This window comes from Brienomyrus brachyistius, chromosome 17 (assembly GCF_023856365.1).
Source record: "Brienomyrus brachyistius isolate T26 chromosome 17, BBRACH_0.4, whole genome shotgun sequence".
In the NCBI taxonomy this organism is placed as follows: Eukaryota; Metazoa; Chordata; class Actinopteri; order Osteoglossiformes; family Mormyridae; genus Brienomyrus; species Brienomyrus brachyistius.
The window spans coordinates 2,870,628-2,889,493 of record NC_064549.1 but is presented as its reverse complement, the minus strand read 5'-3'; the positions used below and the strand labels follow the sequence as shown (position 1 = coordinate 2,889,493).

Sequence of the window (18,866 nt, the reverse complement as noted above, 5' to 3'; positions counted from 1 at the left end):
GTAAAAAGTGGATTAATCGTGATGCTCGGACGGTCGAGGTCTTTGCAGAATATACACGATTCCCACATAATAATGCAGGATGCACGGACCTGCACCGACAGCTGAGGTATGTAACCTAAGTTCTTTGCCCCACTGAATACAAAATGGATACAAACCTGGATGTGTGTTCAAACGGGAACGCAACCTAGTGCTCGCGGTAGCAATAAAAATATTTGACAACTGTTAGAAATTAATGTACATACTTCTTCGTAACCATCACGGTACTCTGCTCGTTCACAAATAATCAACTTTTTGCTTTCCTATAAAAATTAGAAGAAGGTTTTGGTGCAGCTTGCAATGAGTTAGGTCAACTGTTGTAAACATATATTGATCTATTTGGCAAAAGGTAATATGCTGGCCACAGTGAATTATTCTACCTAACTACTGGCAAGTGTGTATCTTGCAAGAACGTCAATAATTTTTTTTTACCAGTGGATCGGAAGTCGGTATTCAGCGACTTTATTGTGGATATCATCAGTGTGCCGGTTTTGCAGCAAACACCCAAACCCTTAGAGTTTATCTGTCTAGATAAATAGTGTTGCTATTAGTCTTCGTTGTAAATATAGCCGTTATGGTAATCTGATAATCAAAAAATAAAATAATTGTTCGCAACTAATTATGGCTGTTACTCCATAATATTTCAAGCAAATGTAATTTTGGTAAATATTTCTGGTTATTTGTATTTATTAGTAGCACGCCGTTAAAAGCTGAACATGGTTACATTTATCCTCTGTATCACGTAGGCTATTGAAGTTATGATTCCAATTAATGACGTTTCGTTTATTACCTGTTATCCCAGGACACAGAGGAAAATATATCCAAATATATGGTAGAAGTCATACATTGCGTAAAACTTGATGTGCAGACACGGTTCGCGTGCATTTGGAACAAAACAGCCGCTGATTTTGATTTGATTATTATTTTTTTCCTGACGGTTTCCTTTTAATTATTTGCAGTCTTTTCTGTTATTTAAGTGAGAGTTATAGAAACGATGACTATCCACATTACACGCTTTTCTGGGATTTGCAAAAGATAATTTTATGTCAAAAGTTTCATGTGCTAGTTATCTATTTGGGAATTTAGGTTTGTATAAATGCTTTTATCGTTATAGTCATTGATGATTTTGGTTTAAGCCTGACGTAATATGTCGATCCCGCCTTTGATCGACTATCAAAATACAACCTTCAAACACAATGAATGATCTTTGCCTTAAAGTTGCATTTTCCGTTATCGTCATCCCCAAGTGCGTCCACGAGGTGGTACTCTTGAATTATCCAATTTTGAAACGTGCTTTATGTTTGTGTTCAGGTGTGTGTACGTGTGTGTGTGTGTGTGTGTTGAGGGGGCGGCAGTGGGCGGCTGTGCTTCATCTTCATGTTGCGAACCAAAAAAACGATAACATGCCTCAAAATGATGAGCGACCACCCACACGAATGTCGCAGAAGAGGTTTTCTCCGTCCCTTTATGCTATAACAGTGCACGCTAGTGTCCAGCATACAGATATGAGGTTTTACATGCCCTGTATACATACAGACGCCTTTATATGAATAGGAAACTTTTCGCAGTCGATGCGGAGGAACTTGTCAATGAGGTCGACGAAGCGGGAACGATCACCGAGTGCGGGGCTGGATATTCTGTTAGAATGAAAAAGAATTCGTAGTCATCAGATGGTCGTAAGAAAAATATTATGTGTGGGTATGAGAAATCTTTCTATTCGCCTTCGCATCGCCTGGGAAAAAACAAGAGACCGATCATTTAAACATGGTGGTATGCATTTCAGCCGTTTAAAGCTCCGCCTGAATTTAGCCTGAAAACTAAGGGATGAAGAGCGGCTGGCAGGTACAGGGACAGCAGCCGAAGACCAGCGGAACTCCAGGATTTTAATGTCCATTATGCAAAATCCTGGGTAACTATGAGCAGGAGAATGAAAAGCATCACAGGTAAGGAGCGATGTTGTAGCATAAAGGACTGCGGTGTTTATTATTCCCTGCATTTCGGGAGCGCATTTCTCACACGGAGTGGCTCTAAAATAAAAATTGTTCATATGTGAATTCCCTTTCTGGATTTAGATTCACAAGCCAGCATCGACGGGGATATTAGACCGTCGTCGTCTTCGTTGTTTTTTTCTGGATATGTAATAGATTTCGTTTTTTTTTTAAACACGCTGACATAACTTATTGCGTTTTTCATATTTTAATGTCGATGCGTGAGCTCGATTGCGGATACCCTGGGTGCATTTTATACAAATGAAAAAGTTAGGCAACTCGCCACTGCGGTGTTTGGAAGGTAAACGCCGGCGTGCGGCTCCTTCAGCACCGCGGCCAGTTCCCAAGGGCGCCGCGCTGCCCGAGCCGCTTCCACGGAGCCGTTTCCTCTCTAAGCATTTCAGACGGCCGGAGGATCCTGCATACCAGCCCGAAGCAACGACACGACACTGATAACAAGATACGCCAGATGCATTTTAGCGACTGCTGTCTGCCACGAAGACGAAGGGTGACCGCTAGTAATTTGTAACCATTTTACGTCTCCATGCGACCTTAAACTGCGCTTATCAACGACATTTAATCTGCAGACCAAGCCACTACTTTTGTAATGTGTTCGCCCCAGACTTCATGCATTTGTCTGTCCAGCGGCAGAGACATTACTTCGGAGCGTTTTATAGATCTACAGCTATTCTGCCGTTTGCACCTATTCTGTATTACTCCGTCCATATATTAGCACAGTCACACTGGTGGCAAAATTTTGGTGTGAATTTCCAGCAGGAGCACTTATGTGTTTTTGTTTTGTCTACAACGAGACATCAGTCTTGCATGACTGAAGTACACGGTTATGAAATTTCTATTTTGAAGGCGTCCACATTAAAAAGGAATTTGCACTTGACTTATGCCCTGCCGACGACATAAATGGGTAAATACTTAGACTGGCCGAATAAATTTACGTAAAATATTACGGATGGCAACTGGCAAATGATCTCATTACGTAATATGTTTAACTGAAGGAGAAATCAATGTTTTAATTGTAAGGTTATAGCCTGATTTGGTAGTACTCAATTTTTCAAAAGGCATGTTTAAAAAAATAATCAGCGAGGGCTTTTGACTTACTGAAAGATAGAAAAATACAAGCTTCGACATAGCGTTTTAAAAAGACATTTAATCGATTTGATTTCTCAGAAATGTCTGACTTATATGTGAAGTATGAATCGCCCCATTCTTTAGCTAGCAGTTTGTGGAGCAGGTAATCTTTGGTGACATTTATGCAAGTGAACTTACAGACAACTTCAGAGCAGTGGTGACTTCTAAATTCTGTTGTGTTAATCCAGAACTGCAACCTCTCAATAATTGTGACCTTTGTAGTCTCAGTTGTCTTATATACTGAAATTTACTCTGGATAATGCTTGTTTTCAGATGGCATGTGGACCATAGGAGATGAACCATATCTTTAGTGACACGTATTGTGATGGCTGTACTGAAGTGAAAACGCTAATATCTCACTGAATCAAATTCTGCAACTTTAACAAGCATCAGATCCAGTGTGACGTGAAATGTGATGTTTATGACCATGATTTATCTTCTGAAGAGATTAATGGTGTTTAACACATTCCTTTCTCGTATTTTGATCCAAGGTTATGCATTCAGCAATCACCCACATCTTTTCAAGAAGACGTTGCCTTGGAGACGATGTTACTTTGGTATTCACGGTGTGGAAATGACTGACCAATGAGCTTTCTGCTGTACCTACGGTGGAACAGAAGGCTTCACAGATATTCCCCCAGACGTCTTGTCACCGCGACCTCAGCTATGATCTCCCCCAGCACTTAAGGACGGCATTTCTTCACTTTTCCCCATAATGGTTTTCTGGATTTTGCTGGCTTTTGTGTTGTCGGAGGAGTTTGGGATGCTAGTGGGCGCCCAGTCCAACGAACGCCGGGTGGTGGCCCATGTCCCCGGGGACATCATCATCGGGGCCCTTTTCTCTGTGCACCACCAGCCCCCGGCAGACAAGGTGCATGAGCGCAAGTGTGGCCCCGTGCGGGAGCAGTACGGGATCCAGCGGGTGGAGGCCATGCTGCACACGTTGGATCGCATCAACGCCGACAACAAGATCCTGCCCAACATCACGCTAGGCTGTGAAATACGTGACTCCTGTTGGCACTCAGCTGTGGCCCTGGAGCAGAGCATCGAGTTCATCCGCGACTCCCTGGTGTCTTCTGAGGAAGAGGAGGGCCTGGTACGCTGTACAGAGAGCAGCACCACTCCCATGCGGGGCAAGAAACCCATCGTGGGTGTGATCGGACCCGGGTCCAGCTCAGTAGCCATCCAGGTGCAGAACCTCCTGCAGCTCTTCAATATCCCCCAGATCGCCTACTCTGCCACCAGCATGGACCTCAGTGACAAGTCCCTGTACAAGTACTTCATGAGGGTGGTGCCCTCTGACGCTGACCAGGCCAGGGCCATGGTGGACATCGTCAAGCGCTACAACTGGAGCTACGTTTCGGCCATCCACACTGAAGGTAAGGTCCCACCTTCCACCCACCCAGGATGGCTTTAAGGGGGCTTTTCTGTGTGTCTGGGATCTATTTGTGCTAACTAGTTAGCCAGTTAGACCTCCAGCATCCCACAATGCCCTGTAATTCATATGCTAACCCGTTATGCTTTAGGAAGCAAAGGAAGCTCTTCTCATCCATTACCACTGAGATGGTACCAGGTTCTCGAAAAAGGACTGGTAAGAAAAAAACAGACAGGAGACGCTCGTGCTAGGATTGATATTCTGATTTAATTATTAATTCCCAGGAAAAGTAAAAATATCCTCCTTCAATGAACCTAAAAATGTCTCCACTTTCTCCCCCCATTTTGAATGTATTCGGGGTCAGGCTTATAATGGCGTGACAGTGTTCCAGAATGATTAATCCTTCTGAAGAGAATTGGTCATTAAGTTGTCTGGGGGAGGTACAATGCTCTCATCCAAAATGACTGTGATTTTAGGGCATTTCTATGTTAAAACTCAAATGATCGTTTCTTAAATAAAACCTCAGTCTTGCTGTCACTGCCATTAATACACCGTTTGGTCTTTCAGTCTAAGTTACATCACAGCCTTTAATTAACTGCTAAGAATGTAAAAAGGGCTCGGTTATTTCCACAGGTTGTGCATTTTGAAATAACAATATGGCCGACAGTTTACGTGAAGATCAGTGAGGTACTTTTATCGCTACGTCGTCGCATGCAGATATAGAGGAGTCCCTGATTGACAGATATAAGTAACTGGGGAAAATCGACAAATTTGCTGCTTTTGAAATATTATACTGCTTATCCACAAACTGCCACAACATATCATTGGAAGAGTTACAAACTTCATAGAATCCTCTGTTTTTTTAGCTGCTAATCCCCCTGCCCCCATGCGGCAAAGAGGGTCTGTGTCGCACTGTCAATTGGTGCCTTTCGTTTCAGTCCCAGAACCCACGGGATTGGCTGAATCTAAACAGCATGAATGAAGAGAATAGCTAATGAAATGAATGGAACCAGCATAAAAGCATAAAAGCAGGCTGGAAATGACCACGATGCCAAGCATCCATCTGTCTAAGCATCCATCCAGTTAAGTTGCAACTGCTTATAAGTTGTGGGGGGGGGGGGGGGGGGCTACAGCCAATCCCAGGCATCTTAGGGCCCAAAGCGGAGGGGGGGGGGTGCCCTGGTCAGGATACTCAGTGCTGTTCTCTGTTTGAGATGCAGTTACCTGAACACACTTGTCCATGTGCCTCGATTTCCAGGCTGGTAATAAATCCCAACCCAGAATGTTGAGTAAAAAGGTGAAGCAGAGATATGATACTTGCAGGTGTGACTGTGCACATCTGGGTCCTGCTTCACAGTATGTGCTTCCTCTGATCCAGAGCAAGGGCTGGGGTCACGTGGGGGGGGGGCCTGATGGGCACCTGCAGGAACAGAGTGTGTGTGTGTGTGTGTGTGGGGGGGGGCGTGTCTGAGTCACCGAGCATGTGACCTTCACAGAGTGAGCAGGGAAGCTCCACCCTTGTGCTGCTGTGCCTATTGGCTGTTCAGGCATCAGTCCTAGAATGAAAAGGGCTTCAAATGTTCCAGCACATTCTGGTACATTTTAACACATTCCAGAATATTCTAGCGTGGTTTGTCTCAAGGGTAAATGCAGTGTGAAGTGATCTTGGATACTTCATGTATTACTAACTTATGCGTGGGATTCATCCCTGTCTGCCTTTAAATTAGCTGCACTGTGCTTTTCGGGGAGATGTTCCAACTAGTACTAATTATCCCAACTTGCTGCACATTAGAGAAGTACCATGGGAGTATGGGGAGTATGGGGAGTATGGATTACAGGGAGTTTGGGGAATGGGAAGTTTGGGAGATGGGGAGTATCTGGAATATGGGAATTGGGGAGTCGGGGGATGGGGAGTATGGGGGTGGGGAGTGGGGGGATGGGGAGTATGAGGGTGGGGAGTGGGGGGATGGGGAGTATGGGGGTGGGGAGTATGGGGTGGGGAGTGGGGGGATGGGGAGTATGGGGGTGGGGAGTGGGGGGATGGGGAGTATGGGGTGGGGAGTGGGGGGATGGGGAGTATGGGGGTGGGGAGTGGGGGGATGGGGAGTATGGGGTGGGGAGTGGGGGGATGGGGAGTATGGGGGTGGGGAGTATGGGGTGGGGAGTGGGGGGATGGGGAGTATGGGGGTGGGGAGTGGGGGGATGGGGAGTATGGGGGTGGGGAGTGGGGGGATGGGGAGTATGGGGGTGGGGAGTATGGGGGTGGGGAGTGGGGGGATGGGGAGTATGGGGGTGGGGAGTGGGGGATGGGGAGTATGGGGAGTATGGGGAGTGGGGGGATGGGGAGTATGGGGGTGGGGAGTGGGGAGTATGGGGAGTATGGGGAGTGGGGGATGGGGAGTATGGGGAGTATGGGGAGTGGGGGGATGGGGAGTATGGGGGTGGGGAGTGGGGAGTATGGGGAGTATGGGGGTGGGGAGTGGGGGGATGGGGAGTATGGGGAGTGGGGAGTGGGGGATGGGGGGATGGGGAGTATGGGGAGTATGGGGGTGGGGAGTATGGGGAGTATGGGGGTGGGGAGTGGGGGATGGGGGGATGGAGAGTATGGGGAGTATGGGGGTGGGGAGTATGGGGAGTATGGGGAGTATGGGGAGTATGGGGAGTATACACTGACTATAGTTTTTTGACCGACACTCGCGGAACAGAGGAATTCAGTTTCTGTCCATTAGTACTTTGTGTAGAAAAGCTCTGCAGTGGATGAAAAATAAAATTAGGTGAGAAACTTTGATGACTGTGAATGACATGAGCTTTGCTGTTTGATACCTTCATCCCCATTTCTGTCCCCCAGTGAGCTGAAACAAAGCCCCCCACAGAATGTAACTTCATGTTCTGCCTGTCTGCTTCAATACGGACATAAGGCAGGATGTGGATGGGAGCCTGTGGAGGAGCACGTCCACCTGACGGACAGGACGGGGCGCTTTCGGCTAATGAAGATGAATGCTAGCACTTTAAAAGAACAGAGGATGTGGGCAAAAGTCACCATGCGGTGGCCACGTTTCGGGCTAAATGAAGGCTGTGGGAGGCAGAGATGGGACGGCAGGTACAGCCGCTGTCCCACCCCCTCCGCTGAGCAGCTTCCAGGTCTCAAACTGCTCAGAAGCAACTTGCCAGTCTGACCCCCCCTCCCCACCCCCCGAGATGCAGAGGGCAAAGGCCAAGCCAGTATCACGAACAGCCGCCTACTGCCCTGTAATCAGCCTGTAATCTTTCCCAGGGACTAGATCCACTCTGGACATTTTGATCCGAAATAACTGCTCTCAGTGGCAGTTTTGGGACAGAAATGTAGGAGTTTATTTCTCTTAATCGGGGTCTGCATGCCCAGCTTCCGAGCGCAGAAACATAAGCTACTGTGTCCCCGTGAGTTATTTGGGTACAATTATGGGTGGTGGGTTTGACCTTTTGTTCTGATGAAACACAGATAGGACGAGTCACAGTCTGCTGAGTCATGGACGGGAGTCAAAGTCGCTTCTCCTGCAAACTCCCAATCCATTCATTTAAAAGCTGTTTACTCTGAATGGGCTGCCCATAAGTGTGTATAATGGCCTAATTCTCCAGACATTATCCTGCTCGGTGTCTCCCTGTGCCACACTGATGCCCGCTAAGTTTTCATTTTCACAGCAGTTATAACTGACGGCTGTAATTCAGTGTGGTGCTCAGGACACAGCAGGAAGTGCGGCCCCATTGGAGGAAGAAAAGGTCACTACTGTACTGATAAAATATGCAAAGCCTTAACACCTCATTTGCGTTTCATCTCGAACGCTGCACCGATTACGGCTCCAGCTGCGCGTGTGGCTTTTCTGAGCTGCGAGGCGACTTGGATTCAGGAATGGGGGGGGGGGGGGGGAGGTGGTGGCTTTTAAAAAGCGATACAAGCTGCGACTCATGTATAAATCACACGTTTGTCGGGTCAGATCAGTGATCACAGGCAGGTCATGTCAGAAATCACCCCCATCACTTGGGGGGGGGGGGGGGGGTGGCTACACAGCGTCAGGAATGAGGTCTGCACATCCTCGTCTTCCCTGATGCTCTTCACAGTCTGCAGATCTTTGTTCAGGAGATGTGATCCACTGAAAGTTCCCTCCGCAAGATTGCTAAACCCATTTGTTTTGCGATTCATATCACTCCCTTCAGATTAATGAATTCAAAAAGAGAGGTTACATTCAACCAGTGGATCGTTTACATAACCAGTGCATTGGAGCATTTGGTCTTTCCTGAGCAGTTACTCATCTGTGGTGGATTATGGTGAGGATGTATAATAATCCTGTGTGCGCAGCTCACACCGCGGTAAAAGACACCCACCGAAAACCCTGGGTTGAAAGCGTTACTCTGTTTTGCTCTGGATGACAGCTGCTTTTGTGGGTCTTTGCCAGTGACCTCGGTACAGTCTTCGTATGGTAGGTCTCACTGTACTGTGTGACATCCAGTAATCATCCACACAGCGGTGTGCCCACGGGGTACTGGGCAGGGACTGGGAAGGGACCAATCTGACCAATCTGTCCAGTCGCAGGCTGTAAATGTTTCCCGCTGCTCTCTTTCATATCCTTGAACTGGAGTTCAGAGTGCATTAAATAATCTGTCATAACTAGATGGTGTGGGTGTTGGGTTACCCTGATTTTAAATAATCTGTTTGGGGACTAGATCTGAAATACAAAGTGCAGGTAATTAGTGATTTAGGTGGTGAGAGTTTTTCATTTGGATGCATTTTCCACACGTGAAAAGCCCAATCTGAGCTCAGATCTGTGTTTGCTGCCGTCAGCTCAGTAGGACTGTAGGAATGCAGGATGAGATTCTGCTCTGGCTGCCAAGACCCTTTGGTCCAGCCTGATGCTGTTGTGTTAGAGCCACGCTGATGGGGCCTGTCTGTGTTATTCTAGATTTCCTGAAGGGTGTGGGGATGAGTTTTCCTTGCAGTTAAATAATGTCAGTTGGAGAGACGACACAATAATTACGCCATGCTAACATGGGTGAAGGTGTCAGTGAGATAATCTGGCTCTGCAGGTCTCTCTCACCATAGACAGAGGGTTTCCATGACACCTCCAACTATCTACTCATAATTTCTTTGCAGTTAGCAGATGGTTTTGTCTGAAATAGCGGGCAGATACCACCACATGTTATTACTGAAGCCATTTTGATAAGGGTACAACAGCAGAGCCCATCTAGTCCTTAAAGGCACAGGCCTTTGGCTGTTGTTCATTGTCATGTAGCTGAATAACATGGTTTGCTTGGTAGCCATGACTTTTCCTGATGCCGCCAGACTCCCCGCGGCTCACGTGCACCATGAGATCCCTCATCCCTGCATGTCAGCTGACGTGAGGCTGGGGTTCATGACGTGAGCAGTGGGGCTGCACCTGGGTGAGCCCATGCATGTCCTCTCCGTGAGATTAATGGAGCTCGTACTTTGTTGCTATGGTAAACATACAGGTAAATGGCAAGATTGATGACCGGCGCCACGGGAGATCGAAATTCTGGGCAGTTGGCGGCGAATTGCCCCCCTGTCCTGAACTTCCCTCTTCTTGGCCTTTGCGGGATATTACACTTTGTAGCTTCGCCTGCCTATTTGCATCTTTCTCATAATGCATCATGGCCTCATCATCCACTGCATTGGTGTATTATTATCTGGCCTTTTCTGCATCGACAAAACCCGAGAATTAGCTCGGTAAGTTACGATGAATACTAATGCCACAGGCTCGATTAAATCTTTGGCTGAAGATTGAAATCCACGTGACAGTTGTCTTGCGAGTCCCTCGTGGAGTTGTTCTTGGAGAAGGCCGGATTCGTAGCTCCTTTTCCCAAAACACTGATCAGTTTTTATCATAGCTGGTTACACAAGGGATTGGGAAGGTCAGTGTTTCTCCTTCTTAAATCCCCCCCTTTACTTCTGCAGCCACATTTCTGTATCTGTATCGTTCCTGCTGGATTTAATGTTTGTACCTTATACCCATATCAGCCCTTCTGGTCCTGCTGTCATATTTCTCATTTCCTGTTTCTGTTCCTCAGTTTTCATTCCTATGTTTCACTCATGTCACATTCCTTCTGTCCCTAGAGCTCATATCATCCCTACACATTGTTCCATTCGTCACAGCAAATCTTTATATCTTGTTTTTTTGAGTAATCGTCGTGTAAATGTGTTGCTTTTAAGGCAAATCACCCCGTGCCTTAAAACGACCTCTAACGGCTTCGCTAAAAATCCCTGAGCTGCCAGCGGGCGGCTGTGTGTGTTTCTTAATCACATTTGGTAAGAACTTCAAGTGGTGAGCTTGCGTGACCCATTATTTGAAGTGGAGAGTGACACTGTTTGCGTTTAGCGACAGTTTTCCACAGGACGCAGCCTGAAGATGCAGTTTTACCAGCGGGATTTGGGCCCAGTGAGAGACTCATGTTCTCCAGGCCATAAAGAGACACAGTGTATGTCTGGGGGAGGTGACCTTGTGGCTGGAGACACCTTTACAGTTTATTGCGGTCACATACAGATACTTAGGGAGCTTTTGCACGTTGATATTGCCATTCATAGATGGTCAGAGGACCTGGCCGTATCTGGGTCTTGACTTTATATTTTGAAACGTTCTCTCTGGGGCCTGTACCACGAAGCAGGATTTGTTGGTCAGCTAGATAACATGTTAGATTTAAGGTACCCTAGTTTAAATAAAAATTACCGTTGCTCACATACATTTAGTCCAGGCTACCTTAAATCCCACAAGTTGTCTTGCTAACCCAAAAATGACCCACAATTTCTTCATTAGCCAGATAACTTAAGGCAAATGTAAGGACCGTTCAATAGGAAGGTCACATACCTCTCTTACTATTGGACCGTTTTGGTTTAAGTTGTCAAGATAACTGAGAAATCCTGCTTTGCGGAATACCCCCTGGTATCTGCATTTATGTTTTGTTGACTTTCCTAAACGTAAATGAAACTCCACCTTTGGCTGCGGTGAGATGAGCTGAGGTGACAGTTGAGAGCGTGAACAGCATCATGAATAAAATGATCTTAGTTTGGAAATTGGAAGAGTGACATGGAAGGCGAGGCATTCGGCACGACCTCTGAGATTACGTTAGAAAGTGAGGAATCACGGGGGCCAGAGTCTGCCAGGCCCTGGCCACGAGTAGCTGTGTCTAGCCACACGCAGAGCTATTATCAGCGAGTACTGAGTATAGGCAGAGAGATGGGATATCTGTCTACATTTGTGTGGGAGGTTACCTGCTTCTGGTGACCACATTGTGGTGTTTATTCTTCAACTGTAAACTCTTCATCTCTGTCAAAACATTCAAACATAATTTGTTTTTGTTTGGTATGTAGTGTGGTGGGTTGGGGGATTATGGGGATTATGGGGAAGATGCGGGTAACCCAAGAGAAGACACTGGAATTGTAGAAAATTCACCTGTAAAACAGAGATGAAAGGGACACGAGGAAGATAAGAGGAAAGCGAAGATTACAGGAAAAATACAGGGATCACAGGAAATACACTGGTGTATACAAGATAAGTGGCTAGAGGATGGATGGATACTGGGATATAGGGAAGACAGACTGACTATCTTGGAGAATCAGGGATTCAGGAAGACACAGCAATTACGGGATTATGGTTCTGGGGAGGTGTGGATAGCAGGCCCAGTGGCCCTGTGCCCCCTGTATTCACACCTAATCGGTCCACTTGCAGATGGGCCAGCATCTCCCAGATTGACTCATGGCTGTGACTCATGGCCCTGGGAGGCACTTCCCGGTTCAGAGCAGCTCGCCGTGCGTAACACCCGGCACCCATACCCACCATCCGAAAAGCAGGTCACTCACGGGGCCTTTCACATTACTGCTCTCATCACTTCCCTTAGTGATGGGGCGGCTTGCACCAATTGGCTGTATTTAGCCCGAATTTGTCTATGTAACAGAGATCGCAATCCACTCAGCCCCTCCCTCTTGCAGGAATGCATGTCTCTGGGTCTCGTTGGGGGGGCCTCTCATCCGTTCGATGGAGTGGGTAATTTGGCTGGTTGCTGGGCTTCCTGCCTCGGGTGGCCCACATGGTGGCCTTTTTTGTAGGGCTCCGAGGCTTGTGGGATACTGGTGGTAATATGGCAGAGACCTGGCGCAAACAGGCGGCTTGTTTACAGACTGGCACTTAGTGACGAGGCAGCAGAGAGTTCAGCACAGCCTTGACTGACTGTGTTTCCTGGGACAGGCTTGATTCCACCATGACCCCGACTGGATAAACCAGTTTGGAAATGTGATGACTGTGTCCGTGTGTGACAGGTCAGGTGGGCTCTGTGTCTAGGTTTGAGAATTGATGTGCCCTAGGATCTACATCTTGGTACAACACGATTATCCAGAGTGGCAGGCAGTAGTTTGAAGCCTGAGGTAATGGATTTACTACGGTAACAGCCAAACAGGAGGGTTGAATTTGGCTCCAACCTGACCTTATATTGTTTATTTCTCTATAAATGGCACCGGAAAGTTCTATGGCCCCGCTTTCGTTCTGGTAATTATCAAGGAGAGTAAACAGAAATCATACCACAGAGACATTTCCGCAACAGCTTTGTGTCTGTGTTGAGAGGTTATGGAAGTGTGGTGCAGCTTTTTTGTTCACCAGGCACAGGGACAGGCACAGGGACGTGGGCACAGGGACAGGCACAGGGACATGGGCACAGGGACAGGCACAGGGACAGGCACAGGGACATGGGGACAGGGACATGGGCACAGAGACAGGGTCAGGGACATGGGCACAGGGACAGGCGCAGGGTCAGGGACATGGGCACAAGGACAGGGACAGGGACATGGGCACAGGGACAGGCATAGGGTCAGGGACAGGGACATGGGCACAGGGACAGGCACAGGGACAGAGACAGGGACATGGGCATAGGGACAGGCGCAGGGTCAGGGACATGGGCACAAGGACAGGCACAGGGACATGGGCACTGGGACAGAGACAGGGACATGGGCACAGGGACAGGCACAGGGACATGGGCACAGGGACAGACACAGGGACGTGGGCACAGGGACAGGCACAGGGACATGGGCACAGGGACAGGCGCAGGGTCAGGGACATGGGGACATGGGCACAAGGACAGGGACAGGGACATGGGCACTGGGACAGAGACAGGGACATGGGCACAGGGACAGGTATAGGGTCAGGGACAGGGACATGGGCACAGGGACAGGCACAGGGACAGAGACAGGGACATGGGCATAGGGACAGGCGCAGGGTCAGGGACATGGGCACAAGGACAGGCACAGGGACATGGGCACTGGGACAGAGACAGGGACGTGGGCACAGGGACATGGGCACAGGGACAGGCACAGGGACATGGGCACAGGGACAGGCACAGGGACGTGGGCACAGGGACAGGGTCAGGTCGGGCTGAGTGGATCTGTCAGCCGACATGTGATGTTTATCACCACGTTGGTGTTTCTGCTACGTGGTCGGCCCGTTAGACGTGGGGCCAACAGGCCGACGCTGGGCCCTTTTATGACCATTCCAGGGAAGCGTCCTTTTCAGTGGAGGGAGCTGGGGGAGGGGAGATGGAGCCGGAACTGGAGGGGGGGTGTCTGCCATCTGCCACCGCCTCATCTCACAGTGAGACTAATTACAGGACTTTTGCACATAGCTGGTAAATGCGACCTCATCCGGGGCCCGGTTCCTTATGCTGACGCAGTGAATGCGTCGCTCCGGCTCGCATGGTCAGCCCCGTCACACCTCTGGCTCCAGAGCCAGAACCGCCGAAACCAGCCGCTTATCATTCAAATAGCAGAGGACTTTGGAGGGACCCAGCATGAAGTGGCAGAATGACAAGGAAAATCTGAGTGAGGTGGAGCAAGCAGGGACATGGGTGTGGGTCCAGGGTCCAGGGAAACCAGGAGCAGGTCAGTCCCCTGGGACACCTGACATGTGCAAACCATAACAGCTGCTTAGGTCTGGTGTGCACATTATTGGACCAGTGGACTTGCACTCCCTCCTCATTAGACCGGTGTTTATCACCATGCCTCCTCACTGGACGGTACCCCAGCTGGTGTTTATCACCACGCCTCCCCACTGGACCGCACACGGACTGCAGTTACACTATTAGCAACTAGTCTGATTGTCCTAAGTAACAAAATGTGCTTTCTTTTATCCTGATGCTGAGGTTTACCACCTTTCCAGGGCAGAAGAGAGGGAGATACAGGATTTATTGACATTCATTTTAGCTCTCATGTGACAGGTAGCTAAATCCCAGTCCCTCAGTCCTCCAAACAACTAATGATTATGTCATTCTGATCACAGTCTAGTCCCCACCCCACTGACAGAATGACAGAATTCATTGGTTTTTTTTCTTGAATTTCACTTCCACATTTGCGTCAAACATAGTTTAGGAGTTATATTCAATAATGGGGTTTATATAGTCCCATAAAATATTCTGTGGGCTGATGATTATCATTCTCAGGATATGTTCAAATTTGCAAACACTGCAGGATGTCATTTCTCTCTAATATCGATTGAAGTCCTGCTCTTTGCAGAGTTAATTTCTCAGGCCTTGTTATGTAGGTTAAACAAACTTTCTGTCTGGCTGTGAAATTGAATTCAGTCTGTGAGGCTGTTTTCGCTACGTGACCGAAACCAGCGAAAGCAACAGTTTAAAAGGACGATTACTGGTTCCTCTGAGAGCCCTGATGAATTTATCTTTGCTGAAATGAAGTCAAAAGGAAAAAAACAGTCAGTTACACATCGAGAATATCGACACTCTTGTCCTGCTCCCCCGGTTATGGACTGAAATGTCTTTGTGAATAAACCCGGAGCCAGAATCAGTGATCCTTAATCCTATTTTGCAATCATTAATATATTAAAGGCCTCATTTAGTATGGGCCTGATGGGAAGTTTGAGAGATCGCAGCTGAAAGGCCCTTGCGACACTGCAAACTTGCGAAATGGTAACTGTGAGCGCAAAGACCAAGATGAATGTGATCCACGCAGATGTCGATGGCTCCTAAGACACCAAGGAGAGGGGAGACGGAACCTGAGCGGCTCCCAGTGATGACCAGAGCCATCAGTGTGCGCGGAGTGTTGCCCGTGTTTGTGCAGTGCCGGGCCTCGCCGGTGCATTGTGGGAAAACTGCAGACCTGGGAACACAAATTTTGAGCAACCGAACCGTAAGGTAGATGTACATGCGCTGCAGGATAGAGTGCAAGGGCTCATTCACGTGAGCATGCTCTGAATGTATGCGTCTGAGGAGGAGCTTCAAACGAGAAAAATGGGCTGCAAAGTTATTTCCATTCAGCCTCGAGGCCTTTTACTGATGCCCGTCTCATTTCTGTTCAGAGAGCCAGCAAATTCCATGTTGGCTGCTGCTGGAATGTTATGCCTGGCCCAGTGCTGAAGATTTCTTTAGCAATTGCTGAGATTACATTACTAGTCATGACCTAGCTGGCTATCTTACCCCTACTGTCCACAAGCAATGTGCCATCATTTGAAAATCTTCTCTAAGGCAGGTTATGATGGTGTAGAACGTGTAACCAGAGCCAATTCAGATGACCAGGTAAACTGTAACCCATGAAAAGCCCTGTGGGGTTTCGTTAGAGCTTGGTACCATCATGCAGGTGCATGTAAGCACAATCCATTAACAAGTTTTCTGCAGTTTTAGCGGGACCCCAAGGAATGTGTCCCCACAGAAAATGGGTGACCTGGATTTTATGCAAATAAAGGGGATTTCCTTAGTGGTGCTTTGCAGGCTAGGGGGGGGGGGGGGGTCTCAGGATTTTGCAAATGTGTGCTAAACAGAAACACTTGGTGAGCTATCTGTGTTTTTCTGGTGCAGCCAGCCTGCTGCTGGCCAGTTCTGAGTTCAGACTTCAATCGACTAGGACGTCTCACATCCCTTCTCCTGCCTGGTGGTGGGTGTTCACTTCATCCTCCTCCTTGCGACGTGCCGCTAACTCGCCCACGCTGTGCCTCTCTGTGCTCCCCCCACACCTCCCTCCCCCCTCCCCTCCTAGGGAACTACGGTGAGAGTGGCATGGAGGCCTTCAAAGACATGGCAGCCAAGGAGGGCATCTGCATCGCCCATTCCGACAAGATCTACAGCAACGCAGGCGAACAGAACTTTGACCGGCTGTTGCTGAAGCTGCGCGGCCACCTGCCGAAGGCGCGAGTGGTGGCCTGCTTCTGCGAGGGCATGACGGTGCGTGGCATCCTCATGGCCATGCAGCGCCAGAATCTGGTGGGAGAGTTCCTGCTGGTCGGGAGGTCAGTGACGGGCCGCCGCCCGCTGTCCGTGACACTCTGCGCCCCGCCTGTCCTTACTCAAGGCCCCCTGCTGTACGTCAGGAGGGGCGTGTGGCTGTGATTAACACACGCACAGATCCAGAGAGACACACACTCACACCCTTATACAGACATGCGTACAGATACACAGGCAGGGCTGCTTTGTGCTTGTTGGAGGTCACCATTACCTGGTTCCCCAGCCTTCCTCGTCATTCACACCATGCAGCACTGTGGAGGAATCCAGCCCTGCTGTGTTGTCATTCTCAGCATCTGGGGGTGGGTGGGACTACGTGTGTGTGTGTGTGTGTGTGTGTGTGTGTGTGTGTGTGTGTGTGTGTGTGTGTGTGTGTGTGTGTGGGGGAGGGAGGTAGCTTCTGGCTCCCAGGCTTTCTGTGACCTTCTTCCCTCTTTGTGCCGAGACACACATACTGTGATATTTCAGACGGATGGTGTGTCCCGCACCTGGAACCCGAACGCCGCTGCGTATCGTGCAGGATTTCCTTCAAAATTCACCAGGGACAGAACACGCACCGATACGCAGATACTCAGACGGAAGGGAAGACGGCCTCGTCAGACACGCAGCGCACTACGCCGCTGTCTGCCGATACGGCTACATTCCTCTCTTCATGTCATATAATCGTGACCGTGCTTTATCTACCCTCAGCGCCGGCCCGGACAATCGCCACAGAGACGGGCTCTTCTGTGTCCGCTGCCCATCCATCACGGTCACCCCCATCATCTCCATGACTACCATCTCCATCGCCATTCCTCGTATGTCCTGCAAAGCGCCCCACTGCTGGCCTAGGCCAGCCCAGAGGCTCTGACACGCTCTGTAGCTCCTTCGCGAAGGAATAACCTCATAATTCACAGGTAAAAAGCCTCAGATGTTTCTATGTTGTAATCTATCTTAGCATAGCTACAATCATAATAAAAAAAACGCTGTAAAATACAGCAGCTCACTGAAACCGCTGCTCAGACGAGTGATTGGGACCAATTGTATTCTCCCTCAGGTTTAAACATATTAATTAAAATCGTATATGAGTTCTTGTCGAGCCTGTGGTGTTTATAACAAGATGCACCTACTCCTGTGGGTACATAAAGGGTTATGAAAGACTCGGCTGTACTGGCAGTTTGCTTTATCTCCACGATGGTGCGCATTAGGCCACTCTCTGGCAGAATAATATGCAAGCCACTCGCAGATTACTCATCTACTGGAGTACAAGACCCGTGTCGAGATTCTCTTTAGTTCTATTTTCGTACTAAATTACCCCCACACAGTGCAGGCGGCTTGTGAGGCGGGTACTTCTCTCCCAGTCGGGAGGGATTAAAAAAAGACCTCTTACCCAAAGAACACGAAGCCGTCATTCAAACGTTTGCCGAGCAACCATGTGACTCTCGAGTGAAACTCCAGAGAGCTGAAAATAGGCCTAGCCGGTGCGACTCCGGGTCCAGGCCCGCTGGTGGACCACAAAGGATCCTGCGCCGAATCGAAACACAGGCGGTCGGCATTTGCTCTCTAAAGAGACAGTGATGCACTGGAATAAATTACCAGGTGCCCGTTTCTGGAAGAGCGAGGGGGGCCTGCAGCCACTAGTGAGGCTGACAAAGACTTCCGGATGGAGACGGCTGCCATTTTCATCCCAACAGTGACAGAAATTACCCACAGATGGGTCCGTCGTCCCTGCGGTCTGGCTGTCAGAGACCACGGTGCTGTTAATCTGCGGACAAAAAAAAAAGTATTCACACGTTTTTGGTAAAAAGCAACAGGGAACGTTGGATGGGACTTTCCGGCATTCCAGGGAATCTGCACCCGGAGGGGTAGGTGGGAGACCTCGGCTGTCTGCAGATGCTGCTCCATAACCAGCCATGTCATTAATTGTGTGTCGTGTTCATTAGATTGACTCAGCAGAGGGGAGTCGCGCAAGATAAAAACTTCACAGATCATTTAGTCCGTGCCGACCCGCGTTCGTCCACCATCTCACCCCATTGGGTGTTCCCTATCGAATCAGTTTCACAGAACCCTAATTAGATTAGTGGAAAATC

The 18,866-nt window shown here is 48.7% G+C and overlaps 1 protein-coding gene across 2 annotated transcripts in view; it reads left to right on the top strand.

Moving 5' to 3' along the window:
* The window catches only part of grm5b (glutamate receptor, metabotropic 5b), a 56,779-nt gene continuing 37,913 nt past the window's right edge, over positions 1–18,866 (top strand). The window contains exons 1-3 of one of the 2 annotated variants that reach the window (XM_048980917.1): positions 1–106; positions 3,662–4,549; positions 16,556–16,805. In XM_048980917.1, the coding sequence (XP_048836874.1) occupies positions 3,886–4,549; positions 16,556–16,805 (914 nt within the window). In that variant the 5' untranslated portion in view covers positions 1–106; positions 3,662–3,885. Of the gene's footprint in view, positions 107–1,438; positions 1,980–3,661; positions 4,550–16,555; positions 16,806–18,866 lie in introns of those variants that run through there. The other variant, XM_048980916.1, reaches the window with a different exon arrangement.